The sequence below is a fragment of the Felis catus genome, chromosome F1, assembly GCF_018350175.1.
Source record: "Felis catus isolate Fca126 chromosome F1, F.catus_Fca126_mat1.0, whole genome shotgun sequence".
In the NCBI taxonomy this organism is placed as follows: Eukaryota; Metazoa; Chordata; class Mammalia; order Carnivora; family Felidae; genus Felis; species Felis catus.
The window spans coordinates 7,561,155-7,585,344 of NC_058384.1; the positions used below are offsets into that span (position 1 = coordinate 7,561,155).

At 43.1% G+C, this 24,190-nt stretch overlaps 1 protein-coding gene across 6 annotated transcripts in view; it reads left to right on the top strand.

The window, feature by feature from the left end:
* PLD5 (phospholipase D family member 5) overlaps positions 1-23,696 on the top strand; it is a 423,318-nt gene extending 399,622 nt beyond the window's left edge. For 5 of the 6 annotated variants that reach the window (XM_023247982.2, XM_023247984.2, XM_019821516.2 and 2 more), the window contains 3 exons: positions 536-704; positions 10,485-10,599; positions 18,745-23,696. In XM_023247982.2, the coding sequence (XP_023103750.1) occupies positions 536-704; positions 10,485-10,599; positions 18,745-19,001 (541 nt within the window). In that variant the 3' untranslated portion in view covers positions 19,002-23,696. Of the gene's footprint in view, positions 1-535; positions 705-10,484; positions 10,600-17,569; positions 17,666-18,744 lie in introns of all 6 variants that reach the window. The other variant, XM_023247983.2, reaches the window with a different exon arrangement.
* The last annotated feature ends 494 nt before the right edge of the window (positions 23,697-24,190 follow it).

A 24,190-nucleotide genomic window follows, 5' to 3' on the forward strand; every position in this document is an offset into this window, starting at 1 on the left:
GAAGAGGCTGAGCCTCCAGGAGAAACTGTTTGCCTGATGGAGGAGTCCAAGGGCCAGAGTAGCTGGGGGCTTGGTCAGGAGAGAGGAAGGCAACTGGAAGTAAGAGTAAGGGGATGACCAGAGCAGAAGCTCATTTGGGGAGCAGTTTCCAAAGAAGAGGGGTTCAGGCAGCATTTGGGGACCAAAGAGGTGCTTGAGCCTCCGAACTGGAACTCTGTTGGAAAGTTGATTCTTTGCACACGTGTGAGCTAAGGTCCAGCTGGAGGTGGGTGCAAGTGTGGCGAGGGTAGCACACGGTCGAGGCCAACCTGTCCGCATACTCCCCCCACACACCCTGAGGCCCTGCTGGTGGGAGAACACGTTTTAGGCAGGGGCAGGACCCAGTAAAGCCTCTTTCCAAATATCCAATCAAGTCATTTACAGAAAGCAGTAACAATGGGGTTGATATATAAATGTTCTTTGTAGTCTAGTAAATTACTTTCCCCCAGCTAACTTACTTTCTTTGTTTTTATCCACATGGGTATTATTTCTGCAGGACTTACTGGCCAGACTTGGATGGGAAAATCAGAGAAGCCTTAGTTTTGCGAAGCGTTAAAGTTCGACTCCTGATAAGCTTCTGGAAGGAAACAGACCCCCTTACGTTTAACTTTATTTCATCTCTTAAGGCTATTTGCACTGAAATAGCCAACTGCAGTTTGAAAGTTGTAAGTATGACATTGGCTTACGTATTATTAAATAAAAAGGGCTGATTCCCTCTGCACATCTGTGAAAGCTATGAGCATTTGCACTCATGTAAACTGCCAAGTAAGAACCAGGATAACAGTCTCTGATAGTGAAAAAGCACTTCAAAAGTAGGAGAAGTAATGTTTCAAGACAAACACTCTCGAGAAAAGGAGCCTGGATCCCACATTTCCTGGTGCCTCCTGGCCCTGCCCTGTTTTTATACACTGCCCGTGGTGTCCTCTCCACTTTGTGGGGTCTGCCTCGTTCTCCTGCCTGCCATTCCAGTTTCTAAGGCCATGACCTCAGTGAGGTCACATGCACCTGCACAGCCTCCCCCAGCCCCAACGTGCCCCTGGCTTAGCTCCTGCCCTTGTTCCAGCCCCTGGGGCCACATGCTAATCCATATCCGCCTACTCTGAGCGGGGCAAGATTGGGAATTGGTATTACTTTCAGTGTGGTAACTCCCTAGCTCATGTTTGACTTTCCTTGGGTCCTTACCTGTGACTTCCTCTTCCTCACCTCAGGGCCTTTGTACATGCTGTTCCCTCTGCCCATAACACTCTTCTCCTCCATGCTTTATCTGACTAATGCCCTCTAGTCCTTTAGGGCTTACATTTTCCAGCCTCCACTGCAGTCATTCAGCAAAAGTACCCTGAGAGGGGTGCTTGGGTGGCTCACTCAGTTAAACATCTTATTAATGATTTTGGCTCAGGTCATGATCTCACAGTTTGCAGGTTCAAGTCCTGCATCAGGCTCTGTGCTGATGGTGAGGAGTCCCCTTGGGATTCTCTATCCCTCTCTCTCTGCCCCTCCCCTGCTGACTCTCTCTCTTTCTTTCAAAATAAATAAATAAACATTAAAAATATATACCCCAAGATCCTACTTTCTGCCAGGCACCCTTCTAGGTGATGGGTCTGTGCTCCATGCAGCATTTAAGGACCCAAGATGACAGGGGCACCACCATCCACTCTGACACATACCTTCCAAGATAGTCCTGAGCCTCAACATCCCAAGGTCGATCAGAAGGAGAGAGAGACTGGAGGGCTTCCCAGGAGGCATTTATGGGTTAGACCTGGAGGTGGTGAACATCCCTTTAGCCTTCATTCTGCTGCTCAGAAGTCACTCACCTGTCCACATTCAGTGGCAGAGACAGCTTATGAGTGTGGCTTTGCACAGCTCAAAGTTCAGGACCTCTTAATGATGTGCAGGACTGGACAGCAAATCTGGATATGGCATTTCATAGTTCAATAAACAGAAACTAAAAACAAAACAACAGTCTCCTACAAGACCCAAGACCCAGGTTGAAGTTGCCTCCTCCCCACGTAACAGGAACAGGAGAAGGACAGTAAAAACTCCCATTCAGGAGAGGACACTCAGCAGTCACTGGTCCAAGTGATCGTAAAATCCTTCTGGGCAGGTACAGTGAAGTCCTCCTGTGCCAGCTCCCAAGGTTGTTTTCAGCGTGAACAGTTAAAGGAGGATTTGGTTCTAGCTCATGGTTTCTCTGGCAATGCAATTTTCTCAGAAACATAATAGGCTTCTGATTTGTTTGCTTCTAGTCATTTCCAAGTACCAGTAGCCACAGCCAAAGATTTTGTTGTACATAATTCCCAAACTTCACTAATCATGCTTCCTTTCCCATATACCTCTGCCTCAGCCTTCCTCTTCCTCTCCCCTCCCCCCTTCTGTCTCTTCTTATTAACGGTGGCTTCATTCAGGTCATCAGACTTGGGTGGGAAGATTATACCAATTATGATTACTTCAGTTATCTGATCTTTGCTGCAGAAATGAGTCTTTTTTTTGAGAGAGAGAGAGAGAGAGAGAGAGCATGATGGGGGGTTGGAGCATAGAGAGAGGGAGACAGAGAATTGAAGCAGGCTCCAGGCTCTGAGCTGTCAGCACAGAGCCTGATGCAGGGCTTGAACTCACAGACCGTGAGTGAGAGGTTTAACCGACTGAGCTACCTGTGTGTCCCCGTAAATGAGTCTTAACTCAGTCACTTAAAGCATTCTTCAAATTTCTTTTCTACTATTGGGCTCCCAGCACAGTTTTTCCAGCCCTTTGAAATACCATATTTCTAGTGTATCTGTTCTCTTCCATATGTGCTTGCAAGCCAGCAAATCCATCTCTGAGCTCATTTATCTCCTCTACTAACTTCCTAAAAGCACTAGTAATGACCCAGATACACTGTTAACAATTTGTTTTCCCATCCGTTGCCCTGTAGCCAAAGGTTTGGGGGTGCTTAGTCTTCCTTCCAAATCAGTGCAGGTTATGGTCTTACCAAGTATTTTTCCACTGCATTATCATGGGTCTCCATTCTTTCTATCCTGCAATACCAATTTCCTTGCTGCCTGCTGCCCATGGGATAAACCATTGCCACATCTTTTATTAAGTTTTTATTGCTGCTGTTACGGCAGCATCTCACGTCACATTGCCTGGATGTAGTGAGCGCTTAATATTTTTTAAACAAATGAAGGAATTGGTTATATTCATGAGTATAGACATTTAGACAGGCACTGCGTTAAATACTTTGTATGTACTATTTAATCTTCATAACCACACTATGAAGTGGGAAATCTTCCCATTGTACATACATTGAGAGTGAAGCCTGAAGCAATTAAATAATTTCTCTCCAGGACACTAGTTAATAGTGGAGAGAGATTCAAATACAAGTCTTTCTAACTCCAGAGACTGAGCTCTTAAACCTCATACTGTATGGTCAGCAAGTAGAACAAATAATTGAAGCTAAAAAGGTTTTTTTGTCTTTCCTATCTATATTAAAAACATCATATTTATATCTGCTCGAAGACCTAAGAGGCTACTCATCTGACTGATGTATCTCTGAGGATCAACAAAAATATCAGATAAGATGTTTTTTTTTTTATTCTTTTTTTTTTCAACGTTTTTTATTTATTTTTGGGACAGAGAGAGACAGAGCATGAACGGGGAGGGGCAGAGAGAGAGGGAGACACAGAATTGGAAACAGGCTCCAGGCTCCGAGCCATCAGCCCAGAGCCTGACGCGGGGCTCGAACTCATGGACCGCGAGATCGTGACCTGGCTGAAGTCGGACGCTCAACCGACTGCGCCACCCAGGCACCCCAGATAAGATGTTTTTTAACTCAATCATGCCATTAAATATTTTTTAAAAGTTGAAATTATCAACAATTTAAAGACATAAAATTCTAGAATTTACTATAAATTTCAAAAAAAAAAGCATGCTTCCCACATATATTTCGTTTTAATCTTCCTAACATTCTGGTAATATTGATAAAATAGAAATTTTTATTTCCATTTTACTGGTTTTTATAAACTGAGGTAGCCATGCACATGTCTGAGTTCACAAATAAGTATTAGAAGTAGAAACAGGTCAGGGGCGCCTGGGTGGCGCAGTCGGTTAAGCATCCGACTTCAGCCAGGTCGCATCGGGCTCTGGGCTGATGGCTCAGAGCCTGGAGCCTGCTTCCGATTCTGTGTCTCCCTCTCTCTCTGCCCCTTCCCCGTTCATGCTCTGTCTCTCTCTGTCTCAAAAATAAATAAACGTTAAAAAAGAAGTAGAAACAGGTCTATGAAACCTACAGCTAACATCATACTCAATAATGAAAAGTTTTCCTTTAAGATCAGAGACAAGACAAGGGTTCCCATTCTTACCACTCCTATTCAACATAGTACTGGAAGTCCTAGCCAGAGCAATCAGGCAAGAAAAAGAAATAAAAAGTATCAGAATTGAAAAGGAAGAAGCAAAATTGTCAGTTTGCAGACAACATGACTTTATATATAGAAAATCTTAAAGACTCAGCCAAAAAAAAAAATGTTATATGTAATCAATGAATTCTGCAAAGTTACAGAAATACAAAATTAGCACAAAAAATCAGTAGTGTTTCTATACACTAACAATGAAATTTCTGAAAGGGAAATAAAGAAATGGATCCCATATACACTAGTATTAAAAACAATAAAATACTTAGGAATAAATTTAACTAAGGAGGTGAATAATCTCTATACTGAAAACTCTAAGGTATTTATGAAATAAATCAAAGACAACACAAAACAATGGAAAGATATTAGAAGAAGTAATATTGTTAAAATGTCAATACAACCAAAATCTATCTATAGATTCAATGCAATACTATCAAGACTCCAATGGCATCCTTTAGATGTAGAAAGTAGAAAAAACACTGAAAAAAATTATATGAAACTGCAAAAGAACCTGAATAGCCAAAGAAATCTTGAGAAAGAGGAACAAAGAAGGAATTATAACATTTTCTGATTTCAGGCTATACTATAAAGCTATGGTCATCAAATATGGTACTGGCATAAAAACAGACAAATAGACCAATGGAATAGAATCAAGAGACCAGAAATAAACCCAAGCATATACAGCCAACTAATATTTTTCGAGGGAGCCAAGAATACTCAATGGAGAAAAGACAACCTTGTCAATAAATGGTACTGAGATAACTGGATATTCACATGTAAAAGAATAAAACTGAACCCATATCATACACCACTCATAAAAAGTAACACAAAATGGATTAAATACATAAATGTAAGACCTGAAACCATGAAATTACTAGAAGAAAACAGAAACAAAGCTTCTTGACATGGATTAGGGTAATAATTTTTTGGATAGGACCTCTACAGTACAAGCAACAAAATCAAAAATAAATATAAGCAAATGGGATTACATCAAACTAAAAAGCTTCTGCCAAGAAAAGAAACCATCAACAATGTGAAAAAACAACTTATGGAAGGGGGGGAAATATTGGCACACCACATATCTGATAAGGGGTTAATAGCCAAAATACATCAAGAACTCATATGACTCGATAGCAAATAACCCAATTTAAAGATGGGCAAAGGAGCTGAATAGACATTTCTCCAAAGAAGATAGACAGAAGGCCAACAGGTACATGAAAAGATGCTCAACATTACCAGTCATTAGGGAAATGCAAATTAAAACCACTATTAGATACCACAGCATGCCTTTTAGAATGGCCATCACCAAAAAGACAAGAGGTAACAAATGCTGGTGAATATGTGGAGAAAAGGGAATTCATGGTAGGAATGTAAATTGGTATAGCTACCATGGAAAACAGTATGAAGCATCCTTTACAAATTAAAAATAGAACTATCATGTGATTTAGTAATTCTACTTATGGAAGTATATCCCAAAGAAACCAAAACACTAACTCAAAAGTGTATCTGCATCTTCGTGTTCATAGCAGCAATATTCACAGTAGCCAAGACGCAGAAACAACCTATGTGCCCGTTAGTGGATGAATGGATAAAGAAGTTGTGGTATATATATACAATGGGATATTATTCAGCCATAAAAATGAGGAAATACTACCATTTGTGACAACATAGATGGGCGTTGAAGGCATTATTCTAAGTGAAATAAGTCAGGCAAAGAAGGACAAACACTGTATGATATCCATTGTATGTGGAATCTAAAATTAAAACACACACACACAAAGTCATAGAAAAAGAGATCAGACTTGTGGTAACCAGAGGTGGGGGGCGGGGAGGGTGAGAGGCGGGGAAATTGAAGCAAGGTGGTCAAAGGGTACAAACTTCCAGTTACAAGATAAGTACTAGGGATATAATGTACAACGTGATGACTTCCGCTAATGCTGCTGTAGGATACGTAGGAAAGTTGTCAAGGAAATCAATCCAAAGCGTCCTCATCACAAAGAGAAAAAAAAAATTTCTTCATTCTTTTCTTTTCTTTTCTTTTCTTTTCTTTTCTTTTCTTTTCTTTTCTTTTCTTTTCTTTGTATTTTATCTGTATGATACAATGTATGAGAAGATGGCTGTTAGCTGCACCTATTGCAATCATCATTCACAATATATGTAAATCAAAACATCATGCTGTACAACTGAAATTTATGCAGTGATAGACGTCAATTACTTCTCGATAAAATGGAAATAACAACAGGTCCGTGATTACTACTGTAGGTCTATTTTCCGTGCCAGGTTTGCAAATGAGTGTGATAACCAGGAGTTGCATCAGGGCGCCAGCTTTAGTTTGGAATCAGATATCAGGGATTATAGGAAACACTGGATGGTCCCAGGGAGCCAGGCAGAGAACCAGGAGAATAGAGTCAGTTTGTGTTCAGTACCTTTCCATGGACAAGAGAATGCTGGGGATTGTTTCATCTGCAGGGATAGCATTTTCCAGATAACCGAAGTGGCATGTGAGGCTGCATGGCAGTGAATAGGTTCACCATCGTATTCCCAGGGCCTAGCATGATGCTGGCACAAAGCATTCAAAGCATATATGTGGAATGCATGGATGGATGGATGGATGGATGGATGAAATAAAAAAGGGAGCTGATGGTTTAGGAAGGCTCTATGGGAACCAGTGAGTGGAGGGAACACAGCCCATGTCTAAGACATGGTGGATGTGGAGTCATTTTTGCCATTTTCTCAAACGGGGGATGTGCTTGGAGAGGGGTGAAGAATCTTTGGGGGGAAGTCATTTACTCAGAGTACAGTATGCTTGCACTTAGAGGAGTGCCATAATCAGACTTACCAGGTATCACAATGTTTTAAAATATAACTTTAATGATGATTGAGGTGTGACAACATCAATGGATCAGAAGACAACAGCCGTTGCAAAAATAGTTTGTTTTACCCATAGATCTCAAGAGAAGGGGGCATAAGGCAGGAGTGAGGGGAAATATGGACAAGGGCCTTTGTTTGGTTTACGTGGTGGTGGAACAGGCAAGCAGGGTAAGCCAATTCAGGATCGGCAAGTTTGAATAATTTCAGTGGGCCCTTGGGCCTAGGAGCTGTCCCTGATTGCCTGGTACCTGACCCTGGGGTGATTAGAGCAGACAGATAGTGACCCAGAGTGTGAGAGCCCATAAAGGAGGTGGTTCTGGGTATGGTCCCTGGACTGTTTGGTTTACATATGAGAAGTGTGCTCACGGGCAATTGTTTGCTATCTCTAGGAATTAGCCAGCCCTCAGAAGGGCAATCCCTCCAGGCTCAGCAGGACCCAAATGTCAAAGCATCTGAATACAGAAAATAAGAAGATATGACTAATACAAGCAGAAGCAGAGGGGGAAATGTCTGGGGCCCATCACACATGGTGCATTTGCTCCTATCTCTTCTCTAAGCCATTGTCAGTTGAAATCTCCATCATGAAATTAGTGCTCTCATTTAAGACTTGCAAGAAATTACGAGGAAAGTAGAATCCATTATTTTATTCTCTACTTAACTCCATCTTTGCAAACACTCATGGTCTCATTACTTGAATGAACCAAACATTAATAGTTCACCATTGGACGTTTCATGAAACAGAGACTCTGGTCCTCATGGAAGCCAGGCCCTGAACTTCTAAGCATCAAGATAAGCCTGGGTGGGAATGAAGCCTGCGGCCCCTACATCTAGAACACAGATGGATGAGAGCTTTTCCAAGACAAGTGGGCATTGGAACCTTGAGTGAAGCATGTCTTCTGGAGTCTTTAAGCCCTGATAAAGCAGACAACCTGGGAGTGAGGCAGGGAATCTCTCTCCTCGGAGGAGTGGGCACCCCTATCCTTGGCTTGGGGGGATTTATGTCCATGAGGGGACTCATGGGAAACAGACTGCATTCACAGAATTGCCCCTGTCAGCTAGGCTTTTATTTTTTAATAAATTCATAAATCACTTTGGGGGTTCCTGGGTGGATCAGTCGGTTAAGTGTCTGACTCTTGATTTCGGCTTAGGTCATGATCTCACCATTCATGGGATCAAGCCCTGCATTGGACTCTACACTTACATTGTGGAATCTGCTTGGGATTCTCTCTCTCCGTCTCTCACTGCCTCTCTCTCTCTCTCTCTCTCTCTCTCTCTCTCTCTCTAAATAAACTTTGAAAAACATTTAAAAAGTAAATCACTTTTGAAAAGTCTTTGCTGTCACCTACAGCATATTAGGTGTTTAGTAGTATGTCAGTGAATACAGTATGATTTCTGCTGCCACTTTAGTCTCCCAGATAAAGCTGTCTCCCTCTTTTGGGCATCTTCAGCTTTCTAGAGCAAATGGGTTATCCGTAGAGCCTCAAGCAGCGATGACATCCCCAACTTAAATTAGGATATATATTTTGTTCTTTTTTACATCCATCGTGATTCCACAATAATATTTTCCTCAAAAGGAGGCAGTAGAGTGTGTGGACATGTGTTGTGATAGAATGTCTGAGCAGGGTGACTGCTCTTACGGAATGACAGGTGGGTATCACAGGACCTCACAGATATATAACTATGACTTAAGAGCATTCACAGGTAATCAAGTCCATGGGAAGAGTCCACACAACGTGGCTATATGTGAGCCCTCCAAATGACACAGATTTTGCAGGAGACAGGAACTGGGAAGAAAGGGAACTGATGCAGCATTACCTATCACCATGGTAATGTGGCCCCAGGTAACACTGTCCTCTGTGATGTGCAACTGACAGTTCTTGGGGAGTAGATTTTGGCCTGTGCACCACTGACCTCAAGGAATCTGCAGAAAATCAGAATAGAATTTTCAAGGGCTGCAGGGGACCTTGGTGATCATCCAGTTTATCACTCCTTTCTCACCCTTGGGCGAAGGGGAAGACCAACCCTCATTGTTTCCCCAAGCCAAACTGGAACACATACAGTTTTCGTTTTGTTCCGTTTAGTTCAGTTTAGTTTAGTTACTTTGATAGAGAGAGAGGGGCAGAGAGAGGGAGAGAGAGAGAATCCCAAGCAGGCTCCACACTGACAGTTGCAGAGCCCGATGCGAGGTTCAAACTCACAAACTGTGAGATCATGACCTGAGCTGAAACCAAGAGTCAGGTGCTTAACGGACTGAGCCGCCCAGGAGCCCCAGACAGTTACAGTTTTCAAACTAAATGATGTCTCCATTTCTAGGTAGCATCTCATTTTTCCCTCTGCCTCTTTCCTTCAAACACGCATGATCCCACAGCCGTAAGACATTCAATCCAGGAAGATTCCACACACAGTGCTGAAAATGCTCAGCCTTTTCCGGTGTGGAGATTTGAGACCTCACCTTTGATGGTGTGTATTCTGTGAGCTCTGTCACAGTTCAGTCCTCATCTAAGCAGCTACCAGTTCCAGCAGATTCCAGAGGCACCAGCCCGCCTACCCCCACTGTCAGCCCCCACATCCCGGGCCTCAGGGGCTTTTCGGGTCACATTAAAGTTGAAATTCAGGATTCCTGGGTTGAAGTGATTTTTTTTTTTTGACTTGCTTATTAAAAGAGCTTGTAGACCTAGGTGTTTAGATGGAAAATATTTGTTCCTTTGGCAAAAATCTCTTTTGACCTTTGCAAATCCCCAGCTTAATCAGCTAGTCATTGCCACGAGCCTGCTGCCTCTTATAATGTATGCAACACAGAGGAATATTCATTCAGTTCATCGGTGTGCATGACAGAACGCGCCCTGAGGCCGACTTCAGATGCTACCGCACCCTGATGAATATGACAATGAGAATTAAACCAACGTCTGGCCCTCGCCCTGGTGAAAGAATGAATTTTGTGTTCATTTTGCAGCTTCAAAGCGTTCATTATAGACCTAGTTGAGCACGCTAATATTTCTCTCTTGTCGCCCATATAAGCTTGAGAACAAAATTAGCTTCCTCTATATGAAGAAACAAGATTGTGGCTTTAATAACCCAGTATGAGGTCTGCTGCGGCTGTTTGGATAGGACACGCTCTTGTGCTCTTGCACAAAGCCAAAAATGTTGTCTATTCACCTGCTTTATGAATGGGTTTATTTTTGTGTCTTACAGAAGTTTTTTGATCTGGAAAGAGAGAATGTTTGTGCTACGAAAGAACAAAAAGATCACGCCTTTCCTAAGTTAAATCGCAACAAGTACATGGTGACAGACGGCGCAGCTTACATTGGTAGGTGTCAGCCTCCTCAGGGGACAGTGCGGGTCAGCGGCGGTCCGACTGTGCTCTTCCGTACCCCATGGGGCCCTGGAGGAAACAGGAGGGTGAGGGCCAAGAGCTCTTGAACTGAACATCTCCTCTAGGGCTTGGTTCAAGCACGAGGACACCACAGAAGATGTTCTTTGTAAGTGTTTTCGGAAATTCTTTGGTCTCCTTGCCTCATTCGATAGGTGAGGAGGCAAATGGCTCATCAAAAGTGAGTCCTGGTGGTCGAATGAGCACAGGGGTCCCTTCCCACCCACCTACCACAGCCAACCTGTCGTGAGTTACAGCAGCAGACGTGGTGGCCGCTCAGTGCCAATAGGAGCACTTCGTGGGCAGCAGTCCCACCTCTGCCACTTTATAAATGTCTAACCCTGGAGAATTTACTTAAGCTGTCTACACCTCAGTTTTCCCATCTGTAAAATGGGGCTAATAATCGTTTCTACCTCATTCCGTGAAATTTAAGTGGAATGATATCTGCAAGGCGCCTTGCACATTTAAAACCGCTGGCACACAGCTAATACCTGATTCGTGTATGTTTTATTGTTATTTATAAAATGTTTATTTATTTATTTTGAGAGAGAGAGGATGAGAGCACGAGCAGGGGAGGGGTAGAGAGAGGGAGAGAGAGAGAATCCCAAGGAGGCTCTGTGCTGTCAGTGCACCTCCTCATGTGCACAGGGCTTGACCCCACGAACTGTGAGAACTGAGCCGAAATCAAGAGTTGGACGCTTAACCGACTAAACCCCCCAGGCACCCTAGTTTTTATTTGTAAGGTAATTTCACAACCCAGATGCAGAAATCATACCTCCTGGTGGAATTGTTTACTCGTGTGTCGGATCTGTTCTCCTTTCCTACAGTGTGGGTGAGTCCAGGGTAACCCCTTAATTGGTACCATCAACTACAGAGTGGAAATTATTATCTATAAAAGAAGGTACATAAATCACAAAACAGCAGCGTGGCTATTACTGTAAAGATGAAGTGGCAGTGTCCAAATAGAAAAGAAAAACGTGTGTGGAATGAAAAAATATGGAATATGGGTGTTCCCCATTCACTGAGTGAGTGGAATATGCCCTTTGTGCTTTGTAAACCACTGTATCTCATTTGCTTTTTTTTTTTTTTTTAGTGTTTATTTATTTTTGGAACAAGCAGGGGAGGGGCAGAGAAAGGGGGGAACAGGAGGATCTGAAGCGGGCTCAGCTATCAGCACAGAGCCCAGCACAGGGCTCCAACTCACCAACTGTGAGATCCTGACCTGAGCCAACGTCAGATGCTTAACCAACTGAGCCACCCAGGCGCCCCTCTCTCATTTGCTGATAGGGAGGGTGGCCTTTATCACCTACAGTTTAGAAATGAGGACTGTAAGACAGGAATTGACTTAAACATGCAGATGTGAAGAAGAGCGAGTTCTAGGATCCGAGGCACCCAGAGCCCCACCCCCACCCTGGAACCAGAGGAAGACACTGCCATCAGCCACTGGACAGTTAGTTACTCCATCCTGCCTTCTAGAAAGGTGTTCTTTTTCCATTTCAAATAGTTATGTGTCCACATTAGGAGAAGAGACGATTGGAATTTTTTTAAATGTCTATTATTCAAGCTGTTTTAGGATATGAGAATGTTACTTTATTCATGCTGTCCCTCTCAGTGGCTTAAGATGTAATAGTTTGGATTTTCTCATGTTCATCCGCTTACGGAGAGTAGAATGAATCAGCTTCCTTTCAAGCAAGTGACAAAAACGAACTCAAAATCATTTCATCAAAACTGGGAATTTCGGGCTCAATCATTGGAAACTACAGGGATGGATCAGGTTTCAGGCACAGTTGGATTAGGAACTCAGATCTGGATATTTTACCTGTGGGGTTTACTTAAAGTGCCATGTGTACTTGGAGCAGTTATGTGGCACCTGTGTCCTAAAGTTCTTTTAATGAATTAAATGTTTTGGAGTCACAAAAACTTCTGTTTGAATTCAAGCACTGGCACTGGAAGTTGGAAGATGATGGAAAGTCACGTGATCTCTCTGAGCCTCTGTGTGCCTCTGTTTTCTTATCTATAAAATAGGGATAATAGCATCTACCCTTTGGTGGTGATAGAAGGATTAAATGAGATAATATATGAAAACCTCCAAACACTGTCTCGCATCTGTCTAAATCCTTAGTAAATAGGGATTTCTGGCTCTCTCTTCTTCTTCCCACAGAATACATTTTTGTTTGTTTGTTTGAGAGAGAGTGTGTGCATGCAAGCAGGGGAGAGGGGCAAAGGGAGAGGAAGAGAGAGGGCCTTAAGAGGAAGAGAGAATCCTCAACACAGGGCTCCATCCCATGAACTGCGAGATCAGGACCTAAGCCAAAGTCAGATGCTCAACCTACTGAGCCACCCAGGTACCTTCCTCCATATATTACATTTTTAAAGTAGACTTTCATTATTTAGAGCAGTTAGGTTCACAGCAAAGTCGAGCAGAAAATACAGAATTCTCACATCCTTCTGCCCCCCACAACACATACACACAGCCTGCCCCATTATCAACATCCCCCACCAAAGTGGTACATTTGTTTATAACATACGTTATACGTCGGACCTACATTAACACATCAGCATCAACCAACGTCCATGGTTGACATTAGGGTTCTCTCTTGATGCCATTCATCCTATGGGTCCTGACAAATGTGTAATATATAGAGTAGCTTCACTGTCCCAAGAATTCTCTGTGCTCCACCTACTCATCCTTCCCTCCCCATAACTCCTGACAACCACTGATCTTTTTACAGTCTTCAGAGTTTCAGCTTCTCCAAAATATCATGTAGTCAAAATCATAGTAGGTAGCCTTTTCAGATTGGCTTCTTCTACTTAGTAACATGCATTTAAGCTTCCTCTGTAATTTTTTTAAGTTTATTTATTTATTTTTAGAGAGAGAAAGCTTGAGTCAGGCAGGGGCAGAACGAGGGAGAGAGAGAGAGAGAGAGAGAGAATCCCAAGCAGGCTCCCCACTGTCAGTACGGAGCCCCACGTGGGGCTGGAACCCACGAACCATGAGATCATGAGCTGAGCCGAAGTCAGACACTTAACTGACAGAGCCACCCAGGTGCCCCAAACTTCCTCTGTATCTTTTAATGGCTTGATAGCTTATTTTTTTTAGCACTGAACAGTATTCCATTGTCTGGATCTGCCACAGTTCTTTTATCCATTCACCTACCCATTCACCTTCAGGACATCTTGGCTGCTTCCAGGTTTTGGCAATTATGAATTAAGCTGCTATGAACATCCACACGTAGGTTTTGTGTGGACATGTGTTCAACCCTGTTGGGTAATACCAAGGAGTGTGATTGCAGGATTGTATGGTAAGATTATGTTTAGTGTTGTGAGAAACTGCCTGTCTCCCCAAGTGGCTCTGCCATTTTGAGTTCCCAGCAGTGGTGAGCTTTCTGGTCTCCCAAAGTGGCGCTACAGTTGTCAGTTCCCAGCAACGGTGAGCGAGAGTTCCTATTGGTCCACATTCTTACCAGCGTTTCGTGTTGTCCAAGTTCCAGATGTGGGCCCTTCTGATACGTGTGTAGTGTAGCTAATGATTGCTTTTAGTTTGCATTTCCTTCATAATATGATGTGGAGCATCTCTTTATATGCTTACCTTGTCATCTGGGTATCTTCTTTGATGAGGTCTTTGGCCCATTTTTTAATCATATTTTTCATTTTCTTTCTTATTTCTTATTTCATGTTCTTTCTTTTTTCATTTTCTTCTTTTTCTTACTTTTTCATTTTCTTCTTTTTCATTTTCTTTCTCATAAGAACCTGCATTAAGAGTTCTTTGTATAATTATAACAATCTTTTATCAGATGCATCTTTTGCAAATATTTTCTCCCAACCTGTGCGTTATCTCTTCATTCTCTTGACAGTGTCTTTCACAGAGTAAACATCTTAACTTGAAATGAAGTTCAGCTTATCAGTGATTTCTTTCCTGGATCGTGCCTTCAGTGTCGTATCTAAAAACGCATCACTAAACCCAAATTCATCTAGATTTTCTTATGTTATCTTCCAGGAGTTTCATAATTTGGCATTTTACATTTAGGTCTATGACCCATTTTGAGTTAATTTTTGTGAAAGGGTCAGTGTCTAGAATTCACTTTCCGCACGCCCATGTCCAGTTATTCTGGTGTCATTTGTTGAAAAGGCTAGTTTTGCTCCCTTGATTGCCTTTGCTCCTCTCTCAGGATCAGCTGACTTATTTACGTGGGTCTATTTCTGGAGCTCTATTATAATTCAATTTTAAATGAGTTCATTTTACACACAGCATTTTAGCAAAACATTAATTCCCTAGAGCAAAGCATAGTTATTGTATAAAAATATTTAAAGAGCATCCGGAGAGAAAATTCATTGATAATTTAAATAATTATCAGCATGTTCTGGAAATCTCTTAAGTCGTCACTCAGACACCTGCTGAGGATGCGAAATTAAGAAAAACCCACATTAATCCTTGCATGGAATTGTAGCTCATTAAATCTTTGCGGGACTTTCAGAAGATTCCCCAAATGGTGTCCTCTCTCTAACCTTGACTTCTGTAGACTATATTTGAGTCTAGTTTGGCAAATTTGTCCAGAAGTTGGTCTGAATTGTTTGAGGGCTGATGGAGTGGTATGTTAGGTGAAGGCACTCAGAAATCTTGTTGAAGGCCCATACACCTTCCCAGAGAGCTTGTCTAAACGCTTATCTATACCCTCGTCTATACCTGGGGCTGGCACTACAGTTCTCCTGCATTCTGGAAGCGGAAATGGCAGTCTCAGGCCTGGGTGCAACAGTGTCCCAGAAAATATTGGAGCACATCCATGATGCTGAAGTTTAGCCAAACCATGCGGAAGTGAAAGGTGGGAAATGGTCACACTGGTGGAGGACGTCCTCTGTAGACCTTGGGAAAGCTGCCTCGGGCTGCAGTTCCTGAGAAGAACCTCAGTAAAGCTTTGGAGGATCAAAGGTGCAGGATCTTGGCTCCATCACTGTGCTGAAGGGAAAAGCTGAATCTCACAGAATAAGCCTCCAAAATCTTGTCACTTCTCCCCCGCCTTGTCTTCCCCTCTCCTCACATTTCCACGCCTGTGCTCTTCAGAGAGCATGGTCCACAAATGAGTGGAGTTCAGTGTGGTCCGAGGCCCCAGCTGAGCAGCTGATGCTGAAGTCCCCAGGGAAAATGCACAGTTGGCCTTTAGGCTTGGAGGTGGCATGGAACAGAAGTTAAGGGTGGGCTGTGGGGTCAGAGCTGACTTTGAAACTCGGCTCTGGTACTTTTTCACTCCTGTCTCGGGCAAATTACCTAACCTTTCTGTGCCTTCATTTCCTCGTCAGTACAATGGACTTTGTATTATCACCTCATAGGATTGCAGTGAATATTGAAGGAGATAATGTATTGATGTAATGAATTCACTTCCTGGCGCTCAGCTGTAGGCACGAGACTTTAGGGTCTTATCCACAAGTCCTTCCGTTGATGGAATGGATAGAAGGCACTGCCTGCAAGCGGGCTCCAAAATAACTCTTAACCTGCCGCAGCTACTAATCCCCAGTCTAAGAAGTCCAAGCCTGTATTTAGCTGGCGCTGAGCATTGGCACAGAGCCTCTGAGCGTGGCCATGTGTCTGAGAGCACGTGGTCAGAAACACACCACTGGCAAAGAGACTCCCACTCAGTATTGTGAACCATTCGGCAGACAGTTCACTAATTTATAACAGTAAAAATTCATCCACAGTTATGTCTATCATGAAGCTATCAATAGTGTCGGTGTGGTGTTTGGGGGTATGGCAGGGAGACAGTATGAGATGGAGGACAGAGATAGAAAAGAGAAGGAAGAGTTCTTGCTCTATGCTGATAATATTTGATTTAGGGACCTGGTATTAGGCCCTGAGGAATAAACTCATGAGAGACAGGGGAACAGCCTCCTGTGGTGCCATACGGAAAAGGGAGTTGATACGTGTGGGGACTCCAGAGAGCGGCAGGGGGCCCACAGGATGGGCGTTGTGAAGGAACACCTATCAGCTCTCTGTGGATGTTTCTTCCCCCAGAGATGGCTGCCAGGCCGGCCTTGGGTCAAGGATGCCTACTGTCTTATTCAGCAAATATCCCTGCAGCTATGGCTGAAGAGCTGCTGAGGGACTGGAGATCAAGCTCTACACTTAAAAAGCCTTCAGTTTTCTTTATGAAAACAGCTCTGGACCAAAGAGGAGCACAGATTTGGGAGCTTAGACCAGACTCAGGCTGGTGGTAATTTCTGAAATCAATTTTGTCAGTCCTGATGCAGCTAAATCTTCGTTAGTGAGGACACTGCTTCATTTATTGTATTATACGTTGTGGAGATCTGGGTCCATCACTGATTAGCCATGTGATAGGAAAATCTGTTCACCTCTTTGAGCCTCAGGCTTCTCATCTGTGGAGTAGGCGTAAATCCTACCAACTCTGTGAGATAATGGATACAAATGCCAAGCCTAGCACTTTGCTCATATTAGGCACTTAATAAAGGAGAGCTCTTCTCCCTCTCTAAGGCCCCCATATCGTGACTTTATCCCTAACTCTTCCACCTCACGCTCCGAGATCCTGATCACATTTTTGTCCACATCCCTTTGGGGGTGTGGCTTTCTAATTTCCAAAGCAATGAGTTTCTGTACATCCGTCAATTGCCATTTGTGTAGTAAAGAGTTTAACCTTACCCTCAATAAAAGGTTTTCCTGACTCATCCAGCCAGAGTTAGAAATTCTTTTTCTCTTACCCTTGTGGCATTGTATACCTACATCTCTTTATATTATAATCATTGTGTTTCCTTCCTGGACCCCTCGAAGTCAGGGACTATCATATTCTGGTTTGTATCATGGTCCCTAAGAAATGGTCAGAAGAAATAACATGGCCCCATGTACCTGGTAGACATTGGACACTCAGTAAATGTGCATTTATTGGTACTGTTCTCCTGCTAGAACCCTCTCCCCGATGGATGGCAAGACAGGAGATTCATATGGCACTCTGGGGTCGTCTTGTCTTTTATCTACTCTCGCCTAGAAGATGAACTACATGTGAGTGACGTAGATACAATTAGTCCCTTCTTGGACAGATTCCAACCTTACTACCTGCTATGGGCTGAACCGTGTCCTCCCCAAATCCATATGTTGGAAGTCCCAGTACCTCAGAATATGACCTTATTTGGAGACAGGATCTCTACAGAGGTAATAATCAAGTTAGAATGGGGTCATCGGAATGGGCCCTGATCTGATTTGACTGGTGCCCTCATAGACAAGGGACATTTGGACACAGAGACAGACATGCACAGAGGGAAGAGAATGTGAAGAGACACAGGGGAGAAACTGGCCACGTAGAAGCCCAGAGGAGCAGCCTGGAACAGATTCTCCGTCCGGGCCCCCAGAAGGAACCAGCCCTGTCAACACATTGGTTTTGGACTTTTAGCCTCCAGAACTATTAGGCAACAAATTGCTGTCATGTAAGCCACCAAATCTGTGGAACTTTGTTACAGTAGACCTAGCAAACTAATCCACCAAGTATCACCAGACAGTCATGCTGGGGAGCCTACCGTCATCACAACTGCCTCCATGCCTGGGCCAAGGAGCCAGATCCTGGACCCAGGAAATGATTTACAGCCCAGGCAAGGAGGGCTTTGTGTATCCAGATAGGAACGGGTTCTCCTTCTCTGCCTTCAGCTTTTTCTTCAATATGCAAGCTTCTGGGCACTGTAATTAGAATCCCTCATTTGTACATGTGGATTAGACGTCATCTCTTTGAGAAGGTAGTAATTGTTCACAGGCTTTTTAAGTGTATTCCTATATATTTTCAATATTGCTGTATTTAGTGTGTCTTGTGAATGTCAATAAGAAATAACATTTACAAAAAAAAAACCCAGCAGATTCCTTGTTTTGAGTTTCAAGTTGAGCAAAGCTGAAGAAAATGCCAAAATAATATGCAAATATTAATATGCCATATGTAAGGCCTCTTGGAGTTTTATTTTTTTCTGAGCTGTCAACACAATTCAGTCTCCTTGTCATTATTTTTTTTTAATAGAGTCTGCTGTGTGTTTCATTCAATGCGGAATGTTCCCCAGTGATCTTAACGCCGTGCCACTGTCTCCTTTGTTTGTTCGCAGGCAATTTTGACTGGGTAGGGAACGATTTTACCCAGAACGCTGGCACGGGCCTCGTTATCAACCAGGCAGATGTGAGGAACAACAGGAGCATCATTAAGCAGCTTAAGGATGTGTTTGAGCGGGACTGGTACTCGCCCTACGCCAGGACCTTGCAGCCGACCAAACAGCCTAACTGTTCCAGCCTGTTCAGACTCAAACCCGCCTCAAACAAAAGTGCCACGTACGGTGCCAGCACCAAGGACCCCGCCAGCGTATAATGTGAAGGGACTGCCGGGACAGCTCGTGTTTCCTATTTCTATATAAAGGACTTGAGGAGAGAAAACCAATTTAATATGTCTTTTTTTAGGGAAAAAAGCACACTCACAAAGAAATATTCTCCGAACGCCATGTAATATCTTATCTAACAGTATCTTAGCGGCGTGTACACTAAGTGTAGGATTTTTTGTACCTGTGACTCCTGACAGAGAATGTCCTTTCAGCTTGGAAGTTAGTTTTTACGTTTGCATACAGATTTTAAGACTTTGATGCCTCTTCCTTCCTAGTTTTAGAACTTTTTCTGCTGCCCTACCTGTTCCATTCTTTCGAAGCTTAGCATGAGGTAAACGCTTTCACACCCTTCTTAGCGAGGTGAGTGAGGCTTTCACCCCAGCCGAGAGACCGATCGAGCCAAGTATTCGCTCTGTAAACCGTCTCCAAGACCTGTACAGTCGTCTGAGCATGAACAGCTGACATCTCCTGCCAGCCTCAGCGCTCTTGAAAAGCACCCTTTCGCCTCCTTGTTCGTCTTCTTCTGATACCTCTCCATTGATTTCGTATCATTTTCTCCTAGCAGAAAATGTTCTTGTTAGCGGCGCCCCTGTCTTCGCCTCGATGTGAGTTCCGAGTCTGACGGCATCTTTTGGACATGTAGGGATTCCTCAGAGGGGATACCAAATGGAGATGGCAGTCTTTAATTTTCACCTTTCGACCACATTTCCCCCTGAAATTGGTAGTTTAAAACCACAGCCAGCAATATGTATCTTTTCTCTCAAGCTCAGAAAAATTATGTAGCTGCCTGCTAATATCCAGCAAGCTATTAAGTCTGCATTATGAGAATAAAAGTAGTTTTTCACATTTTTGTTTAGCTTCTGGTATTATAAAGGAAAGATCTCTATGCATCTGTGGACTTTAATTTCTTCAGAATCATTCATTATGCTGTTAAGGGTATGCCAGCAAAGCTTTATAGAGCTATTTAATATACCAAATGCTTTTCAGAGAAATGCAATTTAAATACTGTGCTTAACATATTTTACTAAGAAACAAAAATATTGGATTATTGTTCTAGAATGTCGTTGTGTGTTGCTGTTTTATATCTATACAATATATAACCCTATATTCATGGAGACTGTTGCCACCCTAGAGACAGGCATGGCCTCTTTGGAGCTCAGAGCAGGTGGCCATCAGGAAGCCAGTCTTAAGCTTGCTCCTGACTCTCTAGGACCTGGGACAGAGTCCTGCACTCCTTGGCCTCGTGTTTCTATTGGTAATGTAGGGACAGTAATACTCACCTACCTCGCGTGGATGTTGTCACGGTAGGAAATATTTATAACTTGTTTTGAAATCAAAAGAACCTATATAAATGCTAAGCATTGTGATGTATAATCTTTTTCTTGAAATAATCTTTGTGGTATCCTGATATAATCCATACCAGGTTCTCCCAGAGAACCTACAAGGGAAAACAAATCCATAGCCTCCAGCCGCAAATGTGGGTGAACACAGTAACTCGAAAACCCCGCTGGAGATTAGGATTGTCATCATCATTTTGATGGCGCGTTTTGTCGGGTCACTTCGGCATAAACGACATCCACACGAAGCCAGACATTGTGCTGGGGATCGTTCTTTAGGACCGGCATATACGTGTGTTTTCAGAGCAGGGAAAAACAATCTCTATTATTTTGTGTATCCAGAGACTTGCTTTCTATTTCACCAGGTAGAGTCATGGAAGAACCTTTGAATCTCATCCAGTGGGTCTGATTGGTTGTGGAAGGGCCATTGTTTGTCAGCTAGTGGTCACGTAGTTCCTTTCTTGTTGCTCCCAAGATAGGCTTTACTGGATATTTGGCCAGTCAGTGAAGAGAGCTGGGAGAGAGCGCACGATTCTTAACAAAATTCTTCACCAATAATGGCCGGGCCATAAGATTCTAAATATTGACCGTATACCCAGTCCTTATTTGAGTAGGTGGCTAGCCTGCCAATCATCTCAGTAAAATAAAGGTGGCTTTGGAAATTATTTTAAAAAGGAAGAAAAAAGAACAAGCAAAGAGTAGGCATGGAGACAAACATACCAAGTTCCATTCTGGGCCAAGAAAAGCAACCGGGGCTAGGTTTGAAAAGGGCGTCCAAGGGGAGAGGTGTGGCTGCCTCCTCGTTAGTTCTCAAGTATCACCCGGAATGTGTGTCACAGCTGTGGGACAAGCGTTGGCTTGGCGTGATGGGGCCCCTATCATTGTCCCTCACTTCCACATGTGATAGGAGAGAATGGCATCCTTTATAAAATGGCCACCGTTGCCATTTCCCTCTGAGCCCATCAATACAGTGGCACCAGGAACTGTGTCCCGGGACTTTGTGCCACCAGCACCAGCAGCAGCAGAGCCCTCCCTGGCCCAGCCGTCTACCCCCTCAGCCAGGTCGCCGACTTCAGGAGGCAGCCCTGGCCTCCAGGCAGCCGGGAAAACAGCCCCTGAACAGAGAGTGTCGTAAATGGGCCCGTGTCTCCTAACAGAACATTTAATTTGGCAGAACTTTCTTTTGCATTTGGATGCTGTATCTACCCTCCTAAAAGTGGCCTTCCTCTCTTTCCGACTCTGTGTCTGTGCAGAACAGACAACTTCTATCCCACCCCCTCCCCAACACACTCTCCACGAGTTATTTCCCGAGAGAAAAAGCAAGGCAGAACAAAAACACTTTAATTCGAGACAATCTGACGGATGTCCTTGCCAGAAATTAGGAGGAACCTAACGTCCGGTTTCTTTTCCTCCATAAATATTCCAGGAGTTATTTCCCAAAGGGGAAAAAGAATGCAAACACCATTCAAGACCGTAGTTTAGATTCCTGTGCCACTTACATCAACCTAGTGCCTTATTTATTCTCAAGCATTGATTTTAAAGGGTGATTCACTCTGTGAGAACACGTACGCTTACCGCGTGGTCCAGTAAGAACTTCTCGCGGGTCTTCTGGTCAAAAAACATGTGTCAGTGTCAACTGCGTTCATGTAGCCTGCTCTCCTCCTAAGCCGCCCAGTGCTGACCACCCCCAAGTCATTGACACACACCGTCAAACATCAGCACGGTTGGCCTCCTCTGTGCTGTCACTGGCCTCCAGTGCATCCGCTAACTGAATCACAGCTTATCAAACCACCGGAGAGGAAGTGGAATCTTCTGGATCATAGCCATGCTCTGTGAATGCCACACTTTAAGTACCTGAAAATGACAGAAGCGAGGCACACTGAAAATGTCCCCACTTTAAAGGACCTCGTAAAGACATGCTGGCAGACTTCAAAGTCCCGTGGAACATAGAATGGAAACTAGTATCCAAAAGTCAAAGCAGACCCAGTAAAAGAAACAAAAGAGCTGTGAACACTGTGTCTGTGGAGATCTGGGCACCTTTTTCTGTTCGGGCTGTATCTGTTTTATTGTTTGTCTCACTTCTCAAGTGGCTCTTGGTGAGACGGGTGTGATCACATTGTTGGTTGATCTCGCCCTTAGAAAAACTGTGTTTTGTCACTGCAGTTGCTGGTTTGTTCAAAGTGCCTCGCTGAACCTGGGACTGACAGAAGCCCATTTCCCACCAGCCTGTGGCTATTTTCAAATGACTGATTCATTCTGAGTTCTCTGTTTGTTTTTAGAAACTTCTATTGAACTAAATTCCAGGGAAAAACAAAACAAAATAAAAAGACTATAAGAATTTCTCGATAAGATCAGACCCAGGGTCCGTCTGTCTCAGGAATTCTACCCCAGAATCTGCCTTTTTTTCATATGTATAATCACTTGTGTGACTTTCTCTGTCCAGAATTCATCCCATTATCATCAACACTTAAGGGATGTAAAAAGCTGCCTTCACTTGTGATGGAACAGTTACCTTCTGCAATGAAAGAGACTTTGCTATTGGTTATTCAGACTCAGTCCCTAATGAACAGCTCCATTGTGGATGAATGTTCGATTCTTTGGATTTCTGTACTTATTCTCAATGAACTGGTGCACTTTATTATAAGCCTTTTGAAGGAGAGATTCATATAATGTCCATTTGGCCTAAGGTAGAGTGGATAAATGAATCCATAGTCAGCATTTTTCCATTTGCTATGATTTAGCTTTTTTTTTTCCTTTTTCTTTTTTATGCTGATAACCAAATAGCTATTCCTCATTTTTACCTTATTGATTTAAATTGACAGAGGATTTTTAATAGCCCCGAAGTCAACCCCAGTTCATTGTCTGCCTTTCTCGTTTGAGAGAATTCTCGCCAGTGGCTGAATTATGAAGATATTGCTTTTATGGTGACTAGATAGGTATTCTTTAGAAGCTTCTTGAAGTAGTCAAAACCAAACTTTCTTATTTTTGACCCATCAGCAAGCAGTCTGGTACTTACAGAGTTCTAAAAAAGGTCACCGACCATGTCCACTTCCTTTGGGAATTTGCTGGAAAGAAATGGGAGACTTAGTAGGCTATTCTGCATTTTCTTCTGTTATGTTCAACTACTAAACATCTGATTCTGTTACAAAGGATATCTTGGATTTCTAATGTTTCTTTATGTAAATAGGACAAAGTTGTACCTGGACATATCTATACTATTAACCTTAAGATCCCTAAACAAATCGGTGTGATAAAGGGCTGAATTTGGGGGCAATCATTAAAATTCTCAAGCTTTTCATATAACCAAATGCTCGATTTTTTTCATAAGTAAATATTATATGGTCTTTTCCTTCTGTGAGATGAGGCATTTATTTTTCTCCTCAGCTTCCAGACTGTACACTCTCTCCTCCCTGTGACAGAACAGATATGTGTGGATACAAGTCTCACGTACTTCCCCACCCACCACACTCTATTCCTTCCAAGTTTCTACCCATAGTCAAATACACCTGGTGTCTGCTCACCAGACCCAGACTGAATCTCAGGTCTGGAGGATTCCTTGAAAGCCAGCCAAACCAACTCCTCCAAATGTACAAATTCTCTTCCTGTGTGGCCACTCAGAAGTTGAGGGCCTACTCACGCCAACACATTGGGAGTGGTTACCACAGTTCCTTTCACAAGACCCACACAGAGTGCAGTGTTACTGATTTGCTAGAGTAACTTGGATTTGAGATGCCTTATCTCTGAAAGAAAGTACACAGTGGGTACCCCTTTTGTAGATAGAGAAATTCTGAAGAAGCATACTTTTTTAAAGCTGTCATTTGAGAGTTTAACAAAGGCTTAAT